Source organism: Coregonus lavaretus (assembly GCF_964263955.1).
Source record: "Coregonus lavaretus genome assembly, chromosome: 24".
NCBI classification, from domain to species: Eukaryota; Metazoa; Chordata; class Actinopteri; order Salmoniformes; family Salmonidae; genus Coregonus; species Coregonus lavaretus.
Genome location: NC_140011.1, coordinates 21,778,764 through 21,799,562, shown reverse-complemented (window position 1 = coordinate 21,799,562; position 20,799 = coordinate 21,778,764). Strand labels below are relative to the sequence as shown.

The 20,799-nt window shown below is 44.3% G+C and overlaps 1 protein-coding gene across 1 annotated transcript in view; it reads left to right on the top strand.

Moving 5' to 3' along the window:
• Positions 1-80: 80 nt before the first annotated feature.
• LOC311099683 (taperin-like) overlaps positions 81-20,799 on the top strand; it is a gene marked incomplete at its 3' end in the record, with an annotated part of 28,664 nt that continues 7,945 nt past the window's right edge. The window contains exon 1 of the mRNA XM_084140401.1: positions 81-2,159. Coding sequence (XP_083996527.1) covers positions 96-2,159 — 2,064 coding nt within the window. The 5' untranslated portion in view covers positions 81-95. The remainder of the gene's footprint in view (positions 2,160-20,799) is intronic.

Here is a 20,799-nt window from a genome sequence, read left to right as displayed (position 1 = left end):
GCTGCAGGTACAGCGACAGACAGAGGATACAGCGTTCCGTCCCAGTCGGGGAACACCATCTCCCAAACCCCGGAGATATTCAATTTCTCCCTAAAATGTCTGGTGGAGGAGAAGTCCGTGTGCTCCGCCAGGAGGCTGGGCAGGAGAGCCCGAGGATGCCGGCCTGGAAACGAGAGATTCTCGAGCGGAGGAAAGCAAAGGGCGGCGCGTCTGGAGCAGGTGCAGCTGAGCCTTGCCCAGGCACGATCTCATCGCGGGTTAATGGCGAAGTAACGGGAAACAGCAGCGCCCCAAAAACAGACAATGGAACCAGCGCTAATTCAGGTCGGAACTACACCATCACTCCAGCGAGCCAGCATTTTGCAGGCAAGCGTGGCAGCGCCCCCACCTCCCCAGAGCTCTCGCCGGGGAAAACAAACAAAGACCCCTGGACTGCCACCGACCCTTATGACTCGGAGAAAACTGTAAGTGATGGCGAGGGACAGGAAAGCCTGGTTCTGCAGGACAGTCTAGGCCCATTGCAGGAGAACCCCTTTATCAAACTGGAGAAGGAGCGAAAGAAACAACAGGACAGGGAGAGCGCCACTCGTCCGGTTCAGCACATACTGGAATTGTATGGCAGTGTTCCTGGAATTCGGACTATACGCGCTGAGAATATCATTATCATAGAATCCGATCCGGATTACTTTCCGGAGGCGAGTGGAATAAAAAGCGAGTCTTATCTGCAGCAGAATGGGTTGAGCAGTTACAGCTCCCTCAACGACCTCTTGGACCGGAGAGGCAGTGGGGTTACCGAGATACGGGCGAAGGAGGTGGTCATTTATGACACCGCACTAAGCCGGAGCGAGGAGAATTTGAGCACGCTGGGTCGTCCTGGTCACGAGGCCGCATTCGAGACAGGAGAGGGTCATGGTAGGGTGAGCCGAATGCTGCAGAAATTCGACAGCAACTACGGAAAACTGCAACCCAAGTCTCGCAGCACAGAGAACCTCCTGGACTTGGAGACCAGTTCAAGCAGGCCAAGACAACGACCCAAGCCACAGCCAGATCTGGTGCCAAAATACAAGTCACAAGCCCAGCCTAGCTCACCAGTCCGCACCCTAGGCAACACACAGTTGTCATCCTCAGTCTTCCAGAGCTCCCAGTCTTCCAAACCAAAGCCACAGCCCCCTCTCTGTGAGCCTGACAGCACCACGCGCTCTGCCGGACCCTCTCAGTCAGTGTCTTCCTACCGCCAGCATTTTGAGGTGAGTGGGGGCCACAGTTCGGTGTTCAACCCCAGAGAGGAGGCAGAGGGGTCCCAGACCAAGCCTTTCCGAGAGAGAGACTGGGAGAGCACAGAGGTGCCCTCCAAACCCAAGGTGCCATTCTCTCCAGAGACCAGCCGTGCCGAGTCACCCGCCAGTCCCACCACGCCCCCGATGTCTCCCCCATCGCCTGGATTCGAGATCCGCCCCTCACCCCGCCCTGATCTCTCTCTGCTGCCTGTCGGGGACATTCAGGCCCGTGCCCTTGCCAACCTGCGTCTCCAGTCCCGCAACTCCTTCACAGTCTTCCCCAAACGCCACAGGTCCGCCTCCTCCCCGGGCAGCACGGCCCCCTCCAGCCCCATCAAGTCTCCTCCCTCCCAGAGAGTGGCAGAGATGCCCACTCCAGGAGTGCCAACCCCTGTCACCCTTCCACCCACCCCAGCAGCCTCCAAGAGGAAAGAGGAAGAACGGGAGGAGGTGAGGGCAGCCAGGCCAACCAAACCAGACCCACCCACCATCACCACGACCCCCTCCCCTCCACCCCCAGCACCCTTCCCAGTCCCCTCTGTCCAGTCGCCTCCTCCAGAGGAAGCCCCTGCTGACCAGCTACCTGTCACCAACATAGATGACATAGACGTGGACCCCTTGCAGCCCGTTGCCCCCAGCCCCACTCCAGTGGTGCAGAGGCGGAAGGGGAATACCTTCACTGTGGTGCCTAAACGTAAGTCAGAGCCCCAGGAGCCCTCCGGAGGGGCCCAGTCATCCTCCACGCCACCCCAGGCCCCCTACGCCCAGTTGGGCTCACTGCTGAAAAAGCGCTACCCTGCCGTGGAGGATATCGAGGTCCTCGGGGGGTACCAGTCCCTGGGACGCTCCTGCCTGACCAAGACAGGCTCCACTGGCAAAAAGGTGAGACATGATGCCAAACAGCGGACTTATGTTATACATAAAGTGAACATCAACAGAGCCCTTTTTACACTGATTATGTAACACTCATTATTTAAATTCTCAGTTCAAGCTTTGTCATTTAGTATAATTAAACAAATTGTGTGGGTGCATGCGTATGAATGGACTAGGCTAAGCTTCTAATTTAGGGCTGTCCATCTCATTACGGTATGCCTCCGTAGATTATATTGTTTAGTGTTTGTGTGGCACTTGTATTTAGTTTTGGTTGGTATTAGTGTATTAGTGTTTTGGTTGGACCACTGTCCCGCAAAAGCATGTTATTTGTTTTCTAGTGCTTTATTGGGTTAGTCTGTGCTTGAAGCATACATATCTCATCAAGCTGTTACTTGATCCCCAGGATTTTACTTGGAAAACCCACCTCTCTAAATTATGGGACTGAATGGGCCTTCTATTATAGTCCGGTTTACCCCTGGATCCTAGTCTAACTAAGTAGGCCTGTTTTATCTGTCCTCGTGTGGTGTCTAGGCCTTTCTTTAAACACAGGTTAATGTAAGGCCTCATTCCAAACAGCCCTGTCTCTGTCCCAAAGAAGGAAGGGATAGAACAGGTCCCGGTTGCTGAAATGTGCGATATTCAACATGAAATTCTCCTAACTCTACAGGATTTATTGCATCTTTAGTAGTAAGATTGAACAAGGCAGAAGCTGCTGTTCATAGCACCAGCCTTCAACATGGTTTGCAGCATGGAGATGTTGGTGTTGGTGTTTTTGTGACCAGGGTCGGGATCAATACCATTTCCTTTCATTAATCAATACACCCCCCCCCCCCCCCCCCCACCCCAGATGGAGATCAGTGTTTATTGGCATTTACCTGAGATCTAGGCTACATACTTGGCAGTGCAGCAGTGTCTCTGTCATATCCTAGTCCTTTGGTCTCTAGGTATTACCAGTCTCCTGCCCTCACTCCTTTCAACCGCAGCTCCAGTCACACCCAACCAGGTCGAGCGTGTGTGTCACTGTGTTTGTCCCTGGCCAGAGAGCGAACACAGGCAGTGAATAAGGCCAGCTCCCTCAGAAGCATTCAGTGTTTTTGTTCTCTGAACTCTATTGAATTCATTAGGCGTGCTATGTTTGTTTCACCAAATTCCCTCGCCTTTGTTGTTTGTGCATGCATGCTTCTCCTCCCGGTCATCATTTCATGACCAAGGTTCCTCTGCTTTTAAAGCTAGGGCAGGGCCACAAGCAATTGCAAAACCATCAAGGGTAGGCCTATGTAATTTGTGTGGAATTCCTTGGCTATGTGAAACCAGCCTGGCTGAGTTTGGTTTTCTGTTCAGCATTTGGGTTGGGTGTTTTGAAGGCTCTTTTTCCCATTCAAATTTTAAGAGGTACTGAGCTTGCCGGATGCATATTTGTTTTCAAACACATCAATATGACAAGAGAGCGGAACTTGAACACAGTGTATCGCCTCCTACTAGGCTCGTATGTTTCTGAAAATAACTTCCACTCCCTCATTTTTTGGCCACGGTTGCTGGTTCAGTTCTAAAGGTTGTACTTCTGGTATTTTGTCGTGGGGGGGATTCCGCAGAATGTTGGAGTTAAATCTCTGCAGCGCTCTCAGATCTTTATGACTCACTCAAATAAGGCCCTTACATGTACCTAGTCCTACTGTAACCCTGTATTCATTGTGTTGGATAATCAAGCTTGTTCTTTGCTCCTTTACTGTTTGTTTGTGATCTTCTCTTCAAGGAGTGATAGTAGTTCATAACGATCAAGTGGACCCGTTACACTGCACCAGCTTTGATTTGCATAAGAAGAAATCTAGGAAGTCCTTAAAGTACGTTACATGCCTAGATTGAATTTATAATTTCATTGGCCTTGAGTCTCTTCGATTGAAAATGGTTTGTGTTACAAAGGTTCTAGGCTAATGTTCAGTACCTTTAGAACAGCTTTTGTTGTATAATATATGGCACTTCCCTGTCATTGAATAGAGATGGAGCTGGCAGGAAGAGATGGGAATGGAAAGGGGAGGAGTGGTTGTTTCTGAGGTTGGTGACCAGTTATTAATGGAAACAGGAGACAGCCCATGTGTTTGTGATGTAACGGGCAGAGACCATTCCTGCCGTTTATGTTCTTACTGCATATCCATGTTGCCATTTCCATGTGTTTGCTCAGTGGAAGGCCTGGGCCTGGCCCTGCTCAGCTGTGTAATGTGTAATTGATACAACACATTAGGTAATTATGTCTTCATATGTCTTCATTCAAGTTGATGATTTAGCGGTTTGGTGACTGTGCTGTTCTCGCAAGTACTGTTGTTGTGTGGTAGTAATGCCAGTCATTCCAGACTACAAATACTGTATTTGACTTGTAAATAACCTTGATTCAAACGGAAAAGAGCCTGTGACAAGCTGATAATACCCAATTTAACCTAAATACCCGTAGAGGTAAGCTCTTGGCTGGACTACTAACACGAGATGTTCTGGTCATAGCCTCAAGGATTTGTCTATTTTCAAATGTACTTCACTCTCATAATAAGGCCTAAACCTTTTCCACAAACATATCGCTGAAAAAGTATAACCTTCTTTAAAATGCTTTGATCCCTGTCTCTTTTGCACTGATTTCCATATTTATCGATCAGTAAACATAAACTGTGTCTTCCTCGAGGAATAATCATATTGTTGTCTCAGCAGAAGGCCATATCACTCATCATCAGGAAGTGAGTGGAAAGGCCTGTGACTGTCAGCTATCTGATAGTACACTCATAACGGCTGTATTTCTTCCAGGCTGATCAGGCAGCAGCTGTCTGTCAGCTCTGTTTACTGTTCATTACTGCTGGAGTTTAGGGCCTGGTATCCGGTTATGGGACTCCTGATGAGGAGTATAGGCTACTGCAGTTTGGACCTATGCTGTCGGCAGCAGGTAGCCTAGTGGTTAAGAGCGTTGGGCCAGTAACCGAAAGGTTGCTGGTTCGAATCCCCGAGCCGACTACGTGAAAAATAAGCAAGGCAACCCTAATTGCTCCTTTTTAAGTCGCTCTGGATAAGAGTGTCTGCTAAATGACTAAAATGTGTGTGTGTGTGTATATACAGTACCAGTCAAAAGTTTGGATACACCTACTCATTCAAGGGTTTTTCTTTATTTTTACTATTTTCTACATTGTAGAATAATAGTGAAGACATCAAAACTATGAAATAACACATGGAATCATGTAGTAACCAAAAAAGTGTTAAACAATACAAAATATATTTTATATTTGAGATTCTTCAAAGTAGCCACCCTTTGCCTTGATGACAGCTTTGCACACTCTTGGCATTCTCTCAACCAGCTTCACCTGGAATGCTTTTCCAACAGTCTTGAAGGAGTTCCCACATATGCTGAGCACTTGTTGGCTGCTTTTCCTTCACTCTACGGTCCAACTCATCCCAAACCATCTCTATTGTGTTGAGGTCGGGTGATTGTTGAGGCCAGGTCATCTGATGCAGCACTCCATCACTCTCCTTCTTGGTCAAATAGCCCTTACACAGCCTGGAGGTGTGTTGGGTCATTGTCCTGTTGAAAAACAAATCATAGTCCCACTAAGCGCAAACCAGATGGGATGGCGTGTCGCTGTAGAATGCTGTGATAGCCATGCTGGTTAAGTGTGCCTTGAATTCTAAATAAATCACTGACGGTGTCACCAGCAAAGCACCATAACACCTCCTCCTCCATGCTTCATGGTGGGAACCACACATGCAGAGACCATCTGTTCACCTACTCTGCCTCTCACAAAGACACGGCGGTTTGAACCGCAAATCTCAAATTTGGACTCATCAGACCAAAGGACAGATTTACACCGATCTAATGTCCATTACTCGTGTTTCTTGGCCCAAGCAAGTCTCTTCTTCTTATTGGTGTCCTTTAGTAGTGGTTTCTTTACAGCAATTCGACCATGAAGGCCTGATTCACACAGTCTCCTCTGAACAGTTGATGTTGAGATGTGTCTGTTACTTGAACTCTGAAGCATTTATTTGGGCTGCAATTTCTGAGGCTGGTAAACTCTAATGAACTTATCCTCTGCAGCAGAGGTAACTCGGGGTCTTCCATTCCTGTGGCGGTCCTCATGAGAGCCAGTTTCATCATAGCGCTTGATGGTTTTTGCGACTGCACTTGAAGAAACTTTTAAATTCTTGAAATGTTCCAGATTGACTGACCTTCATGTCTTAAAGTAATGATGGACTGTCGTTTCTCTTTGCTTATTTGAGCTGTTCTTGCCATAATATGGACTTGGTCTTTTTCTAAATAGGGCTATCTTCTGTATACCACCCCTACCTTGTCACAACACAACTGATTGGCTCCAACGCATTAAGAAGGAAAGAAATTCCACAAATTAACTTTTAAGAAGGCACACCTGTTAATTGAAATTCATTCCAGGTGACTACCTCATGAAGCTGGTTGAGAGAATGCCAATAATGTGCAAAGCTGTCATCAAGGCAAAGGGTGGATACTTTGAAGAATCTCAAATATAACATATATTTTGATTTGTTTAACACTTTTTTGGTTACTACATGATTCTTCCATATGTGTTATTTCATAGTTTTGATGTCTTCACTATTATTCTACAACGTAGAAAGTAAAAATAAAGAAAAACCCTGGAATGAGTGGGTGTGTCTAAACTTTTGACTGGTACTGTTTTCTATGATCTTTTTAAGACTTTCTCTGGTGTTTTCTAAGACCAATTTTCCATCTATTAGACCAGAAATCAAAGCCTTTGCTTATTCCTAATTTTTAGGATGGAAAAATGAATATGCCTTAATTTCTCAAAAATATACACTAGCTTTGACACCCAAATTTACGTGCTCCGTTGAACTTCCCGTTGGTGCTCAAATGACCATATGCCATTTAGCAGGCGCTTTTATCCAAAGAAACTTAGTCATGCGTGCATACATTTCTTTACGTATGGGTGGTCTCTGGAATAGAACCCACTATCCTGGCGTTGCAAGCACCATGCTTTACCAACTGAGCTACATGCAATGTTACACTGCCACATAGGCCAGAATGAAGTAGGAGGATATGATGAATCAGCAAGGTATCAAAACTTTCTAGCATAGATAATCTAGGCTAACGACCAAACACTAGATCCCATTTTTACTGCTGTACCTTATACCATTAATACAAAGTTGTTATGAAGTTGCAATATGTCATAATTGGAAGAACTAGAATCCTAGCAGCAGTCATCCAATGTTTAGAGAAGCTACTTTTTATTGGTTGTGAAAATGTCATGCCATGCGTAAGGGAAGTTAAAAATATCCAGACTTAAATAACACCAACGCACCATGTCTGTCACACAGGAAGGACAATGAAAGGACACACTCCTACATTCTTATTATGTTCTTGGGCTCCAGGTGTGAAAGTCCATTTTGTTTAATTATTTACCACATCAAGTCATTCCCCATCCCTCATCATCACACTTTCTGTAACCACACCCTTCTCTCCTCTAACCTCACGCCCTCATTTTCTCCTGTGCTCCTCCCTGTTTGCACTCTCCTTGCTCCCTCCTTGACTGTGTCTGTCTGTGTGTGTACCTTTGTGTGTTTGTCATAGCCAAGAGGCGCAGTGCGGTTTAGATGAATCGTTTAAGTCACTCTCCTCAGCATCTTTTTGAACATTCAACATGACTATGTCTCACGGTCGCAAGCATGCCTGCCTGTGCCTCTCCAGTAGGTCTGTTTTTAATGTGCAGCGACTGCAGCATAGGACAGTGTTTCCCTCCGGACCCATGGAGAGGTGTAATTATGCCATTGATACTGGGACTACAGCTTAATTCTGGCCTGCTTGCGGCGTGCCTGTGACAAGTGTGACATTTCCAGTAAGTGTTATCTGGCTGCAGGGTTCTTCTGTGAGCCTGGCGAGCAGGGTGAGAAACGGGACGATTGGAATGAGGCCATGGCAACATGATGATGGCACATGCGCGCACACACAGACACAGTCATACACACACAGTCCCATATCGCAAACACATGCACAAACTTCACATTCTCTACTATAGGCTACTTATTGTAATGAACGATATCATAAAAATTCCTGCGATGTATGGTCAGTGTCGATTTATTTTAGGTTTATTGTCCCAGCTCTAGCACAAACATGCTCACACACACACTCACACAGCCAATTTAGTCAGCAAAGCGCCATTGTCATGTTTTAATTCAGGCCTGACCCCTCTCTCTGTGTGTGTGTGTGTGTGTGTGTGTGTGTGTGTGTGTGTGTGTGTGTGTGTGTGTGTGTGTGTGTGTGTGTGTGTGTGTGTGTGTGTGTGTGTGTGTGTGTCAGAGAGATTGAAAGAGAGAGGAAAAGGTAAGAGAAAGTGTTTGAGAACAGGATGGACAGAATGCTGCAGAGGTGGTTTCAAATGTGTATAAAAAGGACAGCGAGGGTGTATGGAGAGATCATGTCAAGTGGGTAGATGGAACAGCAACTATTTATATCACTGAGGACTGTATTTTAACAAACCTAACACAATGGTCAATCTTAGCTCTGGCAGTAGGGCTATAGGTCCAGGGGTGTGTCAGAAATATTTTGGCTATTTTCACTGCGGGAATTATGAGCGCAATAGCTGGCGGTGGTGGGAAATGGCTGGGTTGTGATGAATATATAAATTATAGGTGTGACGAGGGCTTGGCCACTCACTGGCCAATCAACGTGTTTCATGGCTTAATACTGCATGCCGTTGTCTCAAGTTCTGTAGGTTATTGATGGTCTTTGCATTGTCATCAACTCCAATTTGGCTGGGGGCACGGAATATTCTCTTTCTGGTCCATTGTGGATTGATAGTTTATTAAATAGCATCGGCTGCAGTAACGAGTAATAGCAACAGTACAAAACCAAAACATCTAGTGTTTGTTCAATACGTTTGGAGTGTTGACCGACAGTCATAATTATTGTAATTGGCCTCAACAAGTAAAGACCTTTACACATCACACTTCTCCTCAAATAAAAAAATACTAGGCTCCCCTAAATTGTATGTGTGAGGCACGTTCTCACTGAGCAAAATATTGCTTAGTGATACCGTTGATATGGTGTTATAGGACTGAATAATTTGAATTTGTTTGGAGGAGTGCGTCTTTGTTAACCGGACAAGTTGTTTTTTGGAAATGGGGATGGATACACGCCGAATGGAGTAGCCTGTTATGGCCATTACGGCAAAAGACTAATGAGTAGACCATTTTTTAAAGAACCTTTTATGGATAGGCTACTTCACTAATGTATGGTTAGGATAAGGAAGACACCAGACTGATTGCTGTTGAACCAGCTTTCGCTATAGTAGGGGAAGGGCTTGTTTTTTTAAATCAAACAAACTGGAAAACAAGCAATTATTACAGGAAAATAACTAATGTTTATAAATACGAGTGTCAACGGATCATCTCTCATTCCATGATGGGCATATAGCCTACATGGAGGGGTTTTTACGCACATGCAAAATAATTACAGGAGCTGGCTAAAATAATGTACAACAGCCTACATAGATAAAAAAGGGATTCTCCCAAACTTTATTTTAATAAAGCTTTGGTGATTTTAAGATTTATCACAAGCCAAACCCTTTATGATGGTCTTGACTACTTGGCGAATGCATTGGGCAGGACAAAAGAATGGCCTTCATTGAGAGGAGGGGAGGCTATACTTTGTTTTTAATTAAATTAAATTAAATTGGTGGGAAAAAGAGGTTTACGGGCACAAAAAGCACTCTCTTGTTCCATGTGCATATGGGCACTGTGCATCACGGCTGGATAGGTTGCGCTTCCGCTGTCAAAATCAATCTCATAACCAGTGGCGTTTCTTGTATGTAAATCTTGGTGGGGCAAAAAAACACACGTTTTTGATGCATGCCAGCAAAGCCACAACACAACACTAAACAATACATTAATTGCACTATAATGGTGACAAACGATGCCCACAAACTGTTAAGGCCTACATAAAGCTGTCCCAACAGCAGAGCTTTCCTTTCAGCACCATGGAGTGAATCCTTACCACAACTACACCTGGCTATCAGTGGAGCCTTGTTTGGCATGAAACAGTTCATTGAGCCTCATTTACTGCCTTAAAAAAAAAACATAGCTGATATGGCTGACTTGCTTACATTTATTATTAAGACATTAATGAGCGAGCTAGGACGGGCGTCGTCAATATAACTATTTGTTCTGCACTTTTGAAATGTACAGCGACAGAATTCAGAACATGGGCCGTTATTACAGTGTTCTCCCTGTACACAAAGTCAGAACCTTAGGATAATTAAAAGGGGCATATAAGCACACAATGAAAGCTCTTACAATATTCAATGATTACATTTCTCTAAAACAGGCTATAGGCTACATGTGCACCACCAAGTCAGAACAGTAGGGTAAGTTATGAGGGGGAAAGGGACCAAATTATTAGGGTGAGGCACATGGGCTACTAACAGCTTACTGCACAACATACACTTAGTATTACTTTCTTAGCTACAGTATACAGTGGGGGGAAAAAGTATTTAGTCAGCCACCAATTGTGCAAGTTCTCCCACTTAAAAAGATGAGAGAGGCCTGTAATTTTCATCATAGGTACACGTCAACTATGACAGACATTGAGAAAAAAAAATCCAGAAAATCACATTGTAGGATTTTTAAATGAATTTATTTGCAAATTATGGTGGAAAATAAGTATTTGCTCACCTACAAACAAGCAAGATGTCTGGCTCTCACAGACCTGTAACTTCTTCTTTAAGAGGCTCCTCTGTCCTCCACTCGTTACCTGTATTAATGGCACCTGTTTGAACTTGTTATCAGTATAAAAGACACCTGTCCACAACCTCAAACAGTCACACTCCAAACTCCACTATGGCCAAGACCAAAGAGCTGTCAAAGGACACCAGAAACAAAATTGTAGACCTGCACCAGGCTGGGAAGACTGAATCTGCAATAGGTAAGCAGCTTGGTTTGAAGAAATCAACTGTGGGAGCAATTATTAGGAAATGGAAGACATACAAGACCACTGATAATCTCCCTCGATCTGGGGCTCCACGCAAGATCTCACCCCGTGGGGTCAAAATGATCACAAGAACGGTGAGCAAAAATCCCAGAACCACACGGGGGGACCTAGTGAATGACCTGCAGAGAGCTGGGACCAAAGTAACAAAGCCTACCATCAGTAACACACTACGCCGCCAGGGACTCAAATCATGCAGTGCAAGACGTGTCCCCCTGCTTAAGCCAGTACATGTCCAGGCCCATCTGAAGTTTGCTAGAGTGCATTTGGATGATCCAGAAGAGGATTGGGAGAATGTCATATGGTCAGATGAAACCAAAATATAACTTTTTGGTTAAAAAAACTCAACTCGTCGTGTTTGGAGGACAAAGAATGCTGAGTTGCATCCAAAGAACACCATACCTACTGTGAAGCATGGGGGTGGAAACATCATGCTTTGGGGCTGTTTTTCTGCAAAGGGACCAGGACGACTGATCCGTGTAAAGCAAAGAATGAATGGGGCCATGTATCGTGAGATTTTGAGTGAAAACCTCCTTCCATCAGGAAGGGCATTGAAGATGAAACGTGGCTGGGTCTTTCAGCATGACAATGATCCCAAACACACCGCCCGGGCAATGAAGGAGTGGCTTCGTAAGAAGCATTTCAAGGTCCTGGAGTGGCCTAGCCAGTCTCCAGATCTCAATCCCATAGAAAATCTTTGGAGGGAGTTGAAAGTCTGTTGCCCAGCGACAGCCCCAAAACATCACTGCTCTAGAGGAGATCTGCATGGAGGAATGGGCCAAAATACCAGCAACAGTGTGTGAAAACCTTGTGAAGACTTACAGAAAACGTTTGACCTGTGTCATTGCCAACAAAGGGTATATAACAAAGTATTGAGAAACTTGTTATTGACCAAATACTTATTTTCCACCATAATTTGCAAATAAATTCATTACAAATCCTACAATGTGATTTTTCTGGATTTTTTTTCTCTCATTTTGTCTGTCATAGTTGACGTGTACCTATGAGGAAAATTACAGGCCTCTCTCATCTTTTTAAGTGGGAGAACTTGCACAATTGGTGGCTGACTAAATACTTTTTTTCCCCACTGTACATATCTCCCTGGCATATTACATCATTTATGCAGCAGCCTACAATACATTTTTGGACTCGCCTTGTTGTGCTGTGCTCACTTCAACAGGAAGGTGGCGCGGCAGTCCTTCGTGGGCAAATTTTGTCGTCAATCTTTGTCATCAAAGTCTGGCATTCTCTGGATTTATGGTGCTTTCAAGACAACTGGGAACTCGGAAAATAACAAGGTCGAATCATGACGTCAGTGATCTTCAGGTCGGAGCTCTAGAAAGAGGCCAGAGTTCTCGACTTGGAATTCCGAGTTGGATGACCGTTCAAAACGTATTTTCCCAGTCAGAGCTAGTTTTTTTTTCTTTCCCAGAGTTCCCAGTTGTCTTGAACTCACTGAAATCTGAGATTTCCCAGTTCCGAGTTTCTGGTTGTTTTGAACGCGGCAGAAGTCATGCTGGATTGACAGCATGGCCAATGTATTCAACCTTTTCTGGCCCATGGCATGCGACTGTTTATCCGTTTAAGCTTGGAAAAGACACCCATAAACCCAGACTTGGACCAGACACCCACTCCACTGAATAGCAGGCTATTGATTGCTTTGCAACGCTTGTAGTTAGCCACTGATTCATTCCAAACCCCTCATTGTTGAATTTGCAATTTCCAACTTGTGTAATGTTTATGTCCAATGGCCGATGAACACAGATATGTTTTATCTATAATTTATCTTCATATGACAAGGCTTGAAAAGGATTTGCCTGTAGATTGTTGACTTGATTCATGATGATGACTGCTAGCTTGTTAGCTAAGACTTTGAAAGTATGATGTTGACATGATCAGCCCAATCAAATCTATGGTAGATATAACATGATTTGATGTCATTTTATCTGTGGCCAATGACCTTGAGCCTTCTTGGATGGGCATTTCTAATGTAACTCTTTGGCAGCACCCAAGGGGCTAGAATTTTCAAGCTCTCCCCGTAGATTATGCAGTGCCATAGTGTCCCCATGATTGACAGAACACTGAGCTAATCACAGCGCAACTAGAGAACATAACCAACCGCTACGCTCCGTATTTTCCGCTGGCTGCCCCACCACCACAGAAAGCACTGAGCTAGGCTGAAATACCTGTTTTTTGGAGCTGCCTTACTCAAAGAAAGCAAAAAAATAGATGTTTGTATGCAGCTTTATTAATTCAGTGAATTTAATTTTTTGCATTGTTTGCAAACTGATATGTGACATGTATTAATGCCAAAATAACATGCAAAACAGGCCAACATTTTTTTTTAGCTAAATAGGTGGGGCTCTGCCCTGAATGAAGGGTCGCCACTGGTCATAACCAACCGCGTTACCGCTAAGACCAGCTTTTCGTTAGTTTTAAATATCACCACCAGCGCGGCCTGAAATTGTCACTTTGGCAAACGTTTTTAAGGACACACCTCAGATATTACCACCTCGGTGTAAGCAAGCTCATATAAGAAAGATAAATTACCCATCCTTTCGCTAGGGTTTTAAAACAGAAGAGCGTCGGCTTTAACAGGTCGATATTACAAACAAGTGCACGATTGCGCTGGCTTAATGCCAGCTGAAAATAGAGCCCTCGGTGTGTTCTTGTAGATAATGGTGCTGGACTGTATATGTCACACTGTGGGTGTTCAGTTCTACTGTCTATTTATATACAAACAAATAATATTCAAATTCCCCTCTAACCCCGACGTGACAGCTACAGCACCAACCAGGTAGTTAGTCTTTCTCACCCATCATCTTTGTGTCTGTGGTGACATTGCGTGCTGTAGGTTATTCTATTCTTGTACTATGTGTTTCTGTGGTAAGAATATGATCAGACTCAGTTAAGTCTCTCACACACTGTGCCCCTTTTTCAATGAGCATACATAATACGGTCTGTCTCTAGTAGCATGCCTGTTCCTCTCTCTCATCCCTTTACAGCCTACTCATGCTCCACTTCTGCTCTCCCATTTCTCTCACTCCCTCACATACAGTGCCTTGCAAAAGTATTCAGACCCTTTGGATTTCTTCACATTTTACTGTGTTACAAAGTGGGATAAAAAAAAAAAAAAATGTTGGTCAACAATCTACACAAAATTGTCAAAGGAAATATCAAGATTTTTAAAGATCAATTGAAATTAAATAACAAAAATATAGTCGTTGCATAAATCTTCTGCTCCCTGAGTTAATACATGTTAACACCTTTAAGGAATCGATTACAACTGTGAGTCTTCTTGGGTAAGTCTAAGAGCAGTTTCATTCAATACTTGACTGAGGGAACTTGCAGATGTTGTATGTATGGGTAACAGAGGAAGGGTTAGTCATTCAAAAAGCATGTCAACCCCTATTATACATTTTACTCCTGAACTAATTTAGGCTTGCCTAAACAAAGGGGCTGAATACTTATGCAACGACTATTTTATACTGAACAAAAATATAAACACAACATGTAAAGTGTTGGTTTCATGAGATGAAATAAAAGATCCCAGAAATGTTCCATACGCACAAAAAGCTTACACTATATGACCAAAAGTATGTGTACATCTGCTCGTCGAACATCTCATTCCAAAATCATGGGTATTAATATGGAGTTGGTCCACCCCCTTTCCTGCTATAACAGCCTCCACTCTTCTGGGAAGGCTTTCCCCTAGATGTTGGAACATTGCAGGGACTTGCTTCCATTCAGCCACAAGCATTAGTGAAGTCGGGCACTGATGTTGGGCGACTAGGCCTGGCTTGCAGTCAGCGTTCCAATTCATCCCAAAGGTGTTCGATGGGGTTGAGGTCAGGGCTCTGCAGGCCAGTCAATTTCTTCTACGCCGATCTCAACAAACCATTTCTGTATGGCCTCGCTTTGTGCACGGGGGCATTGTCATGCTGAAACAGGAAAGGGCCTTCCCCAAACTGTTGCCACAAAGTTGGACGCACAAAATCGTCTAGAATGTCATTGAATGCTATAGCGTAAAGATTTCCCTTCACTGGAACAAAGGGGCCTAGACTGAACCATGAAAAACAGCCCCAGACCATAATTCCTCCTCCACCAAACCTTACAGTAGGCACTATGCATTCCGGCAGGTAGCGTTCTCCTGGCATCCGCCAAACCCAGATTAATCCGTTGGACTGCCAGATGGTGAAGCGTGATTCATCATTCCAGAGAACGCGTTTCCACTGCTCCAGAGTCCAATGGCGCAAGCTTTACACCACTCCAGCAGACGCTTGGCATTGCGCATGATGAGCTTAGGCTTGTTGGCGGCTGCTCGGCCATGGAAACCCATTTCATGAAGCTCCCAACGAACAGTTCTTGTGCTGACGTTGCTTCTAGAGGCAGTTTGGAACTCGGTAGTGAGTGTTGCAACCGAGGACAGACGATTCTTACGCGCTTCAGCACTCGTGGTCCTGTTCTGTAAGCTTGTGTGGCCTGCCACTTCGCGGCTGAGCCGTTGTTGCTCCTAGACGTTTCCACTTCACAATAACAGCACTTACAGTTGTCCGGGGCAGATCTAGCAGGGCAGAAATTTGATGAACTGACTTGTTGGAAAGGTGGCATCCTATGACGGTTGAAAGTCACTGAGCTCTTCAGTACATTCTACAGCCAATGTTTGTCTATGGAGATTGCATGGCTGTGTGCTCGATTTTATACACCTGTCAGCAATGGGTGTGGCTGAAATAGCCACATTCACTAATTTGAAGGGGTGTCCACATACTTTTGTGCACAAATTTGTTTACATTCCTGTGTTTACGTCCATTTGCCAACATAATCCATCCAACTGTCAGGTGTGGCATATATAAGCTGATTTAAACAGCATGATTATTACACAGGTGCATCTTGTGCTGGGGACAATAAAAGGCCACTATAAAACGTGCACTTTTGTCACACAACACAATGCCGCAGATGTCTCAAGTTTTGAGGGAGCAGTGCAATTGGCATGCTGACTGCAGGAATGTCCACCAGAGCTGTTGCCAGAGAATTTAATGTAAATTCCTCTACTATAAGAGGTTTGTTTTAGAGAATTTGGCAGTATGTCCAACTGGCTTCACAACCGCAGACCATGTGTATGGCGTCATGTGGGCAAGCGTATTGCTGATGTCAACATTGTGAAAAGAGTGCCCCATTGTGGGGTTATGGTATGGACAGGCATAAGCTACAAACAACGAACACAATTGCATTTTATCGATGGAAATTTGAATACACAGAGATACCGTGACGAGATCCTGAGGTCCATTATCGTGCCATTCATCCGCCGCCATCACCTCATGTTTCAGCATGATAATGCATGGCCCAATGTCGCAAGGATCTGTACACATTTCCTGGAAGCTGAAAATGTCCCAGGTCTTCCATGGCCTGCATACTCACCAGACATGTCACCCCTTGAGCATGTTAGGGATGCTCTGGATCGACGTGTATGACAGCGCATTCCAGTTCTTGCCAATATCCAGCAACTTCGCACAGCTATTGAAGAGGAGTGGGACAACATTCCACAGGCCACAATCAACAGCCTGATCAACTCTATGCGAAGGAGATGTGTCGCGCTGCATGAGGCAAATGGTGGTCTCACTAGATACGGACTGGTTTTCTGATCCACGCCCCTACTTTTAAAAACATATCTGTGGCCAACAGATGCATGTCTGTATTCCCACTCGTGTGAAATCTATAGATTAGGGCCTAATGAATTTATTTCAATTGACTGATTTCCTTAAATGAACTGTAACTCAGGAAAATCTTTTAAATTGTTGCATGTTGCGTTCATATATTTTTTCAGTATAGTTAGGAATTGATTTATCTTTAAAAAACGTTTTTTCTTCCACTTGGACAGAGTATTTTGTGTATGTTGACAAAAAATAACAAATACATTTAAATCCCACTTTGTAATACTACAATTTGAAGAAATCCAATGGCATTGTATGTCCATGGTGCCTGTTGCCCCGGCAACGCAAGCCGCGGCCATTCTATTCTGCCATCAGGATTCCAGAACTTTTCCCTTAAATCCACTTCGTAACAAAAAAAAATCTTTTTTTTTTTACTGTACCTCGTCCACTCGGGAACATTCACTGTCTTCGTGGTAACCGACTCCAGTGTATATTTGGCCTTGTGTTTTAGGTTATTGTCCTGCTGAAAGGTGAATATGTCTCCCAGTGTCTGTTGGAAAGCAGACCTGAACCAGGTTTTCCTTCAGGATTTTGCCTGTGCTTAGCTCTATTCCGTTTATTTTTATCCTAAAAAAGACTCACTAGTCCTTGCCGATGACAAGCATACCCATAACATGATGCAGCCACCACCATGCTTGAAAATATGAAGAGTGGTACTCAGTGACGTGTTGGATTTGCCCCAAACATAACGCTTTGTATGTAGGACATAAAGTTCATTTCTTTGCCACATTTTTTGCAGTTTTACTTTAGTGCCTTATTGCAAACAGGAGGCATGTTTTGGAATATTTTTTTTATCTGTACAGGCTTCCTTCTTTTCACTCTGTCAATTTAAGTTCGTATTGTGGAGTAACTACAATGTTGTTGATCCATCCTCAGTTTTCTCCTATCACAGCCATTAAACTATGTAACTGTTTTAAAGTCACCATTGGCCTCCATGGTGAAATCCCTGAGCAGTTTCCTTCCTCTCCGGCAACTGAGTTAGGAAGGACACCTGTATCTTTGTAGTGACTTGGTGTATTGATACACCATCCGAAGTGTAATTAATAACTTCACCATGCTCAAAGGGATATTCAATGTCTGTTAAAACAATTGTTTACCCATCTACCAATAGGTGCCCTTTGCGAGGCATTGGAAAACCTCCCTGTTCTTTGTGGTTGAATCTGTGTTTGAAATTCACTGCTCGACTGAGGGACCTCACAGATAATTATATGTATGGGGTACAGAGATCATGTTAAACACTATTATTGCACACAGAGTGAGTCCATGCAACTTTATTATGTGACTTGTTAAGTACATTTTTACTCCTGAACCTACTATTAAGGCGTTTCATAACAAAAGGGTTGAATACTTATTTAGTCAAGACATTTCAGCTTTTCACTTTGAATGAATTTGAAAACATTTCTAAAAACATAATTCCACTTTGACATTATGGGGTATTGTGTGTAGGCCAGTGGCACAAAATCTCAATTTAATCCATTTAAAATCCAGGCTGAAACAACAAAATGTGGAAAAAGTCAAGGGGTGTGAATACTTTCTGAAGGCACTGTCTTATATTCACCTTAGCTTTGACATTGTAATTAAGTAATGGATGATTAATCTTAATACTCATATTTCTGCATTTAATTCCTCTTAATTGGTGCTGGGTTGCTGGGCACAGTAGCTCACTTTTTCATTCATTTGACATCTCTCACCTGTACACTCATTCTCTTTCTTCGACTGTATCTAAGAGACAACTCACACTGCAGTAAACAAACGCTTCATAGTATGTCCCTCTTCCCTCCCTCTCTCTGTCTGACTCACTTCAGCTTCATAACACTAATCCCTCTCTGATAGCCTGGAGAGAGACCTTATTCCCTGCCCAACAGGTGTACAGACACACAAACACGGACAGACCGACCGACCGAGACACACAGCTACAAAGGGCAAACTGGAGGAGTGACTCACACTCTTGAGTAGGGTTGTCACGACACCGGTATTGTGATCCTACGATACCTGATTTTCCATAGAAAAAGGAAACACAAAGCAGACTAAACTCGTTGGTCCTTTAAAAAACCTACTGTATGTAAAATATTGTGTGCTATAGCTTGGAAAATAAACGTGATTCTGGGTGACAACATAAAGCTGCGTGTTTCCAACATTAGGACTGTTTTCCTCAGGAAATTCAGTCCGTTTCATATTTTGTTTCCTTGCCGCGATACCTCTAATTATTGCAATACTGGAATCGTGACAAATCTACTCTTGAGACATGCAATGTAAACAGAGATTTCATATGTTGCCACGCTCACCCACACTGCCATCCACAACTGTGAGAGATTCTGCCCACATGTTTGTTATGGTTTTAAGGAGGAAGCGGGTACTTCTTCAAGACACTTAATCTGTAAGTGTCATTACTAACACATGGTTGAAGATTTGCTAGGGCTGTGACGATCATGGAATTCTGGATGACTATTATTGGATATAATCCTGCATGTGCTGCTGCTGCAGGGAGGAGGTGTTGCCTAGGCAACCAAAGACTGCTACAACACCTTGCTTGTTTCAGCAAGGAACAACAAAGTTTCATGTTGTAGAGTCCATGTTACCGCGGATACTGACTCGGCCGCACAAATGCCCAGCCGTCCAGTCTTCAGTCAGCTGTTTAAACGGTTATGATGGTTACTTCATCCATAATTGTCATTTACACGATTATACAGTAATTTTACCAGCCCTAAGATTGGCTAAGGCTTGTTAGAGTTCAGAAACCAATGTTTCCTGCTGCCATTTTGTATTCAGTTTAGTAGAGCTGGTGCAGTCTCCTTTTGAGGCTTGTACAAAATTGGAATTGAAATTAAAATTTTAGGTGGACGTTAGTGGTATAACTCCAAACCATGCTCAATCTCCTCTCTACTTATGTGACAATGTATGTGCGTGGCTGCCTGAGTCCTCGAGTGTAGTAGGATTCTAATAGTAACTGCCTGGCAGGAGATTAGCTTTAATCAGGCATCTGGTCAGTCTGTCCCACACCTCAATGAGAGGCATTAACAAGGCAATCCCTCCTCCCCTCCCCTCCCCTCCTCCCTCCCTCTCCTATCACAACACACACCCACACAAACCCTGCGCTATTGTACTTACTGCTGCTGTAGCGCCTACCCAACTTCCACAGCAGAGCTCACCTCCAATCTGCTGCCAGAATGGAGGAACTCGACCAGACTCTACCCTCGCTACCCTGTGTTTGTGTCTGTCATTGAGCAACATGTCTCTATACCCTCAACCAAACTAGGACAGAGCATGTTGGGTGGCCTGGAAAATTTCAATTCTGGCTCGAATCCCATCTCGCCTATTTGCCAAGGCACATTCATACAGACAACCCACTCTCTCCCTCTGTCGCTTTTTCTCTCCCTCTCTTGCTTTGTTACTCTTTCTCTGTTCTCTTTCTCTCCCGAACAGACAGATTTGCAAACAAAGAAACATGATATTCAACACACCACAATTATACACTCACTACTCTCTTGAAGAAAGAAAATCATGAACAACCAACACCAAACATACTCAAATTGGCCATTCTCTTCAGCTGAGTCATTTCTTGGTCATTGTCCCGTTATTGGAGAGCGAGAGTGCTCAAACAATCCGGTTCTATGGTCTCCGTCCTGCTGAAGTGTGCATTGGTGAATGGGAAGAGCCTGGGGCCTGAATCGGCCCTCTGTTGGCCTGTCTCAGTGCCCAGAGAGAGGAGGAGGGCAATCGCTTCTGCTTCAATAATACAGGCCTTCATAGCCACGGGTGGGCAGAGAGAGAGGGAAAGAGGGGGGCAGCCTTGAAGTCTCAGTCCAGATCTACACAGAGAGGAAGCTAACCCAGTGGCTAGTCTGATTTATTGATACACTCCTCTGGCATGGAGACTCCTAAAGCAGGACATGAGCCACTTGGTGAAAATGCTTTGGTGAGATTAAGTTGAGCAGGGAACTTG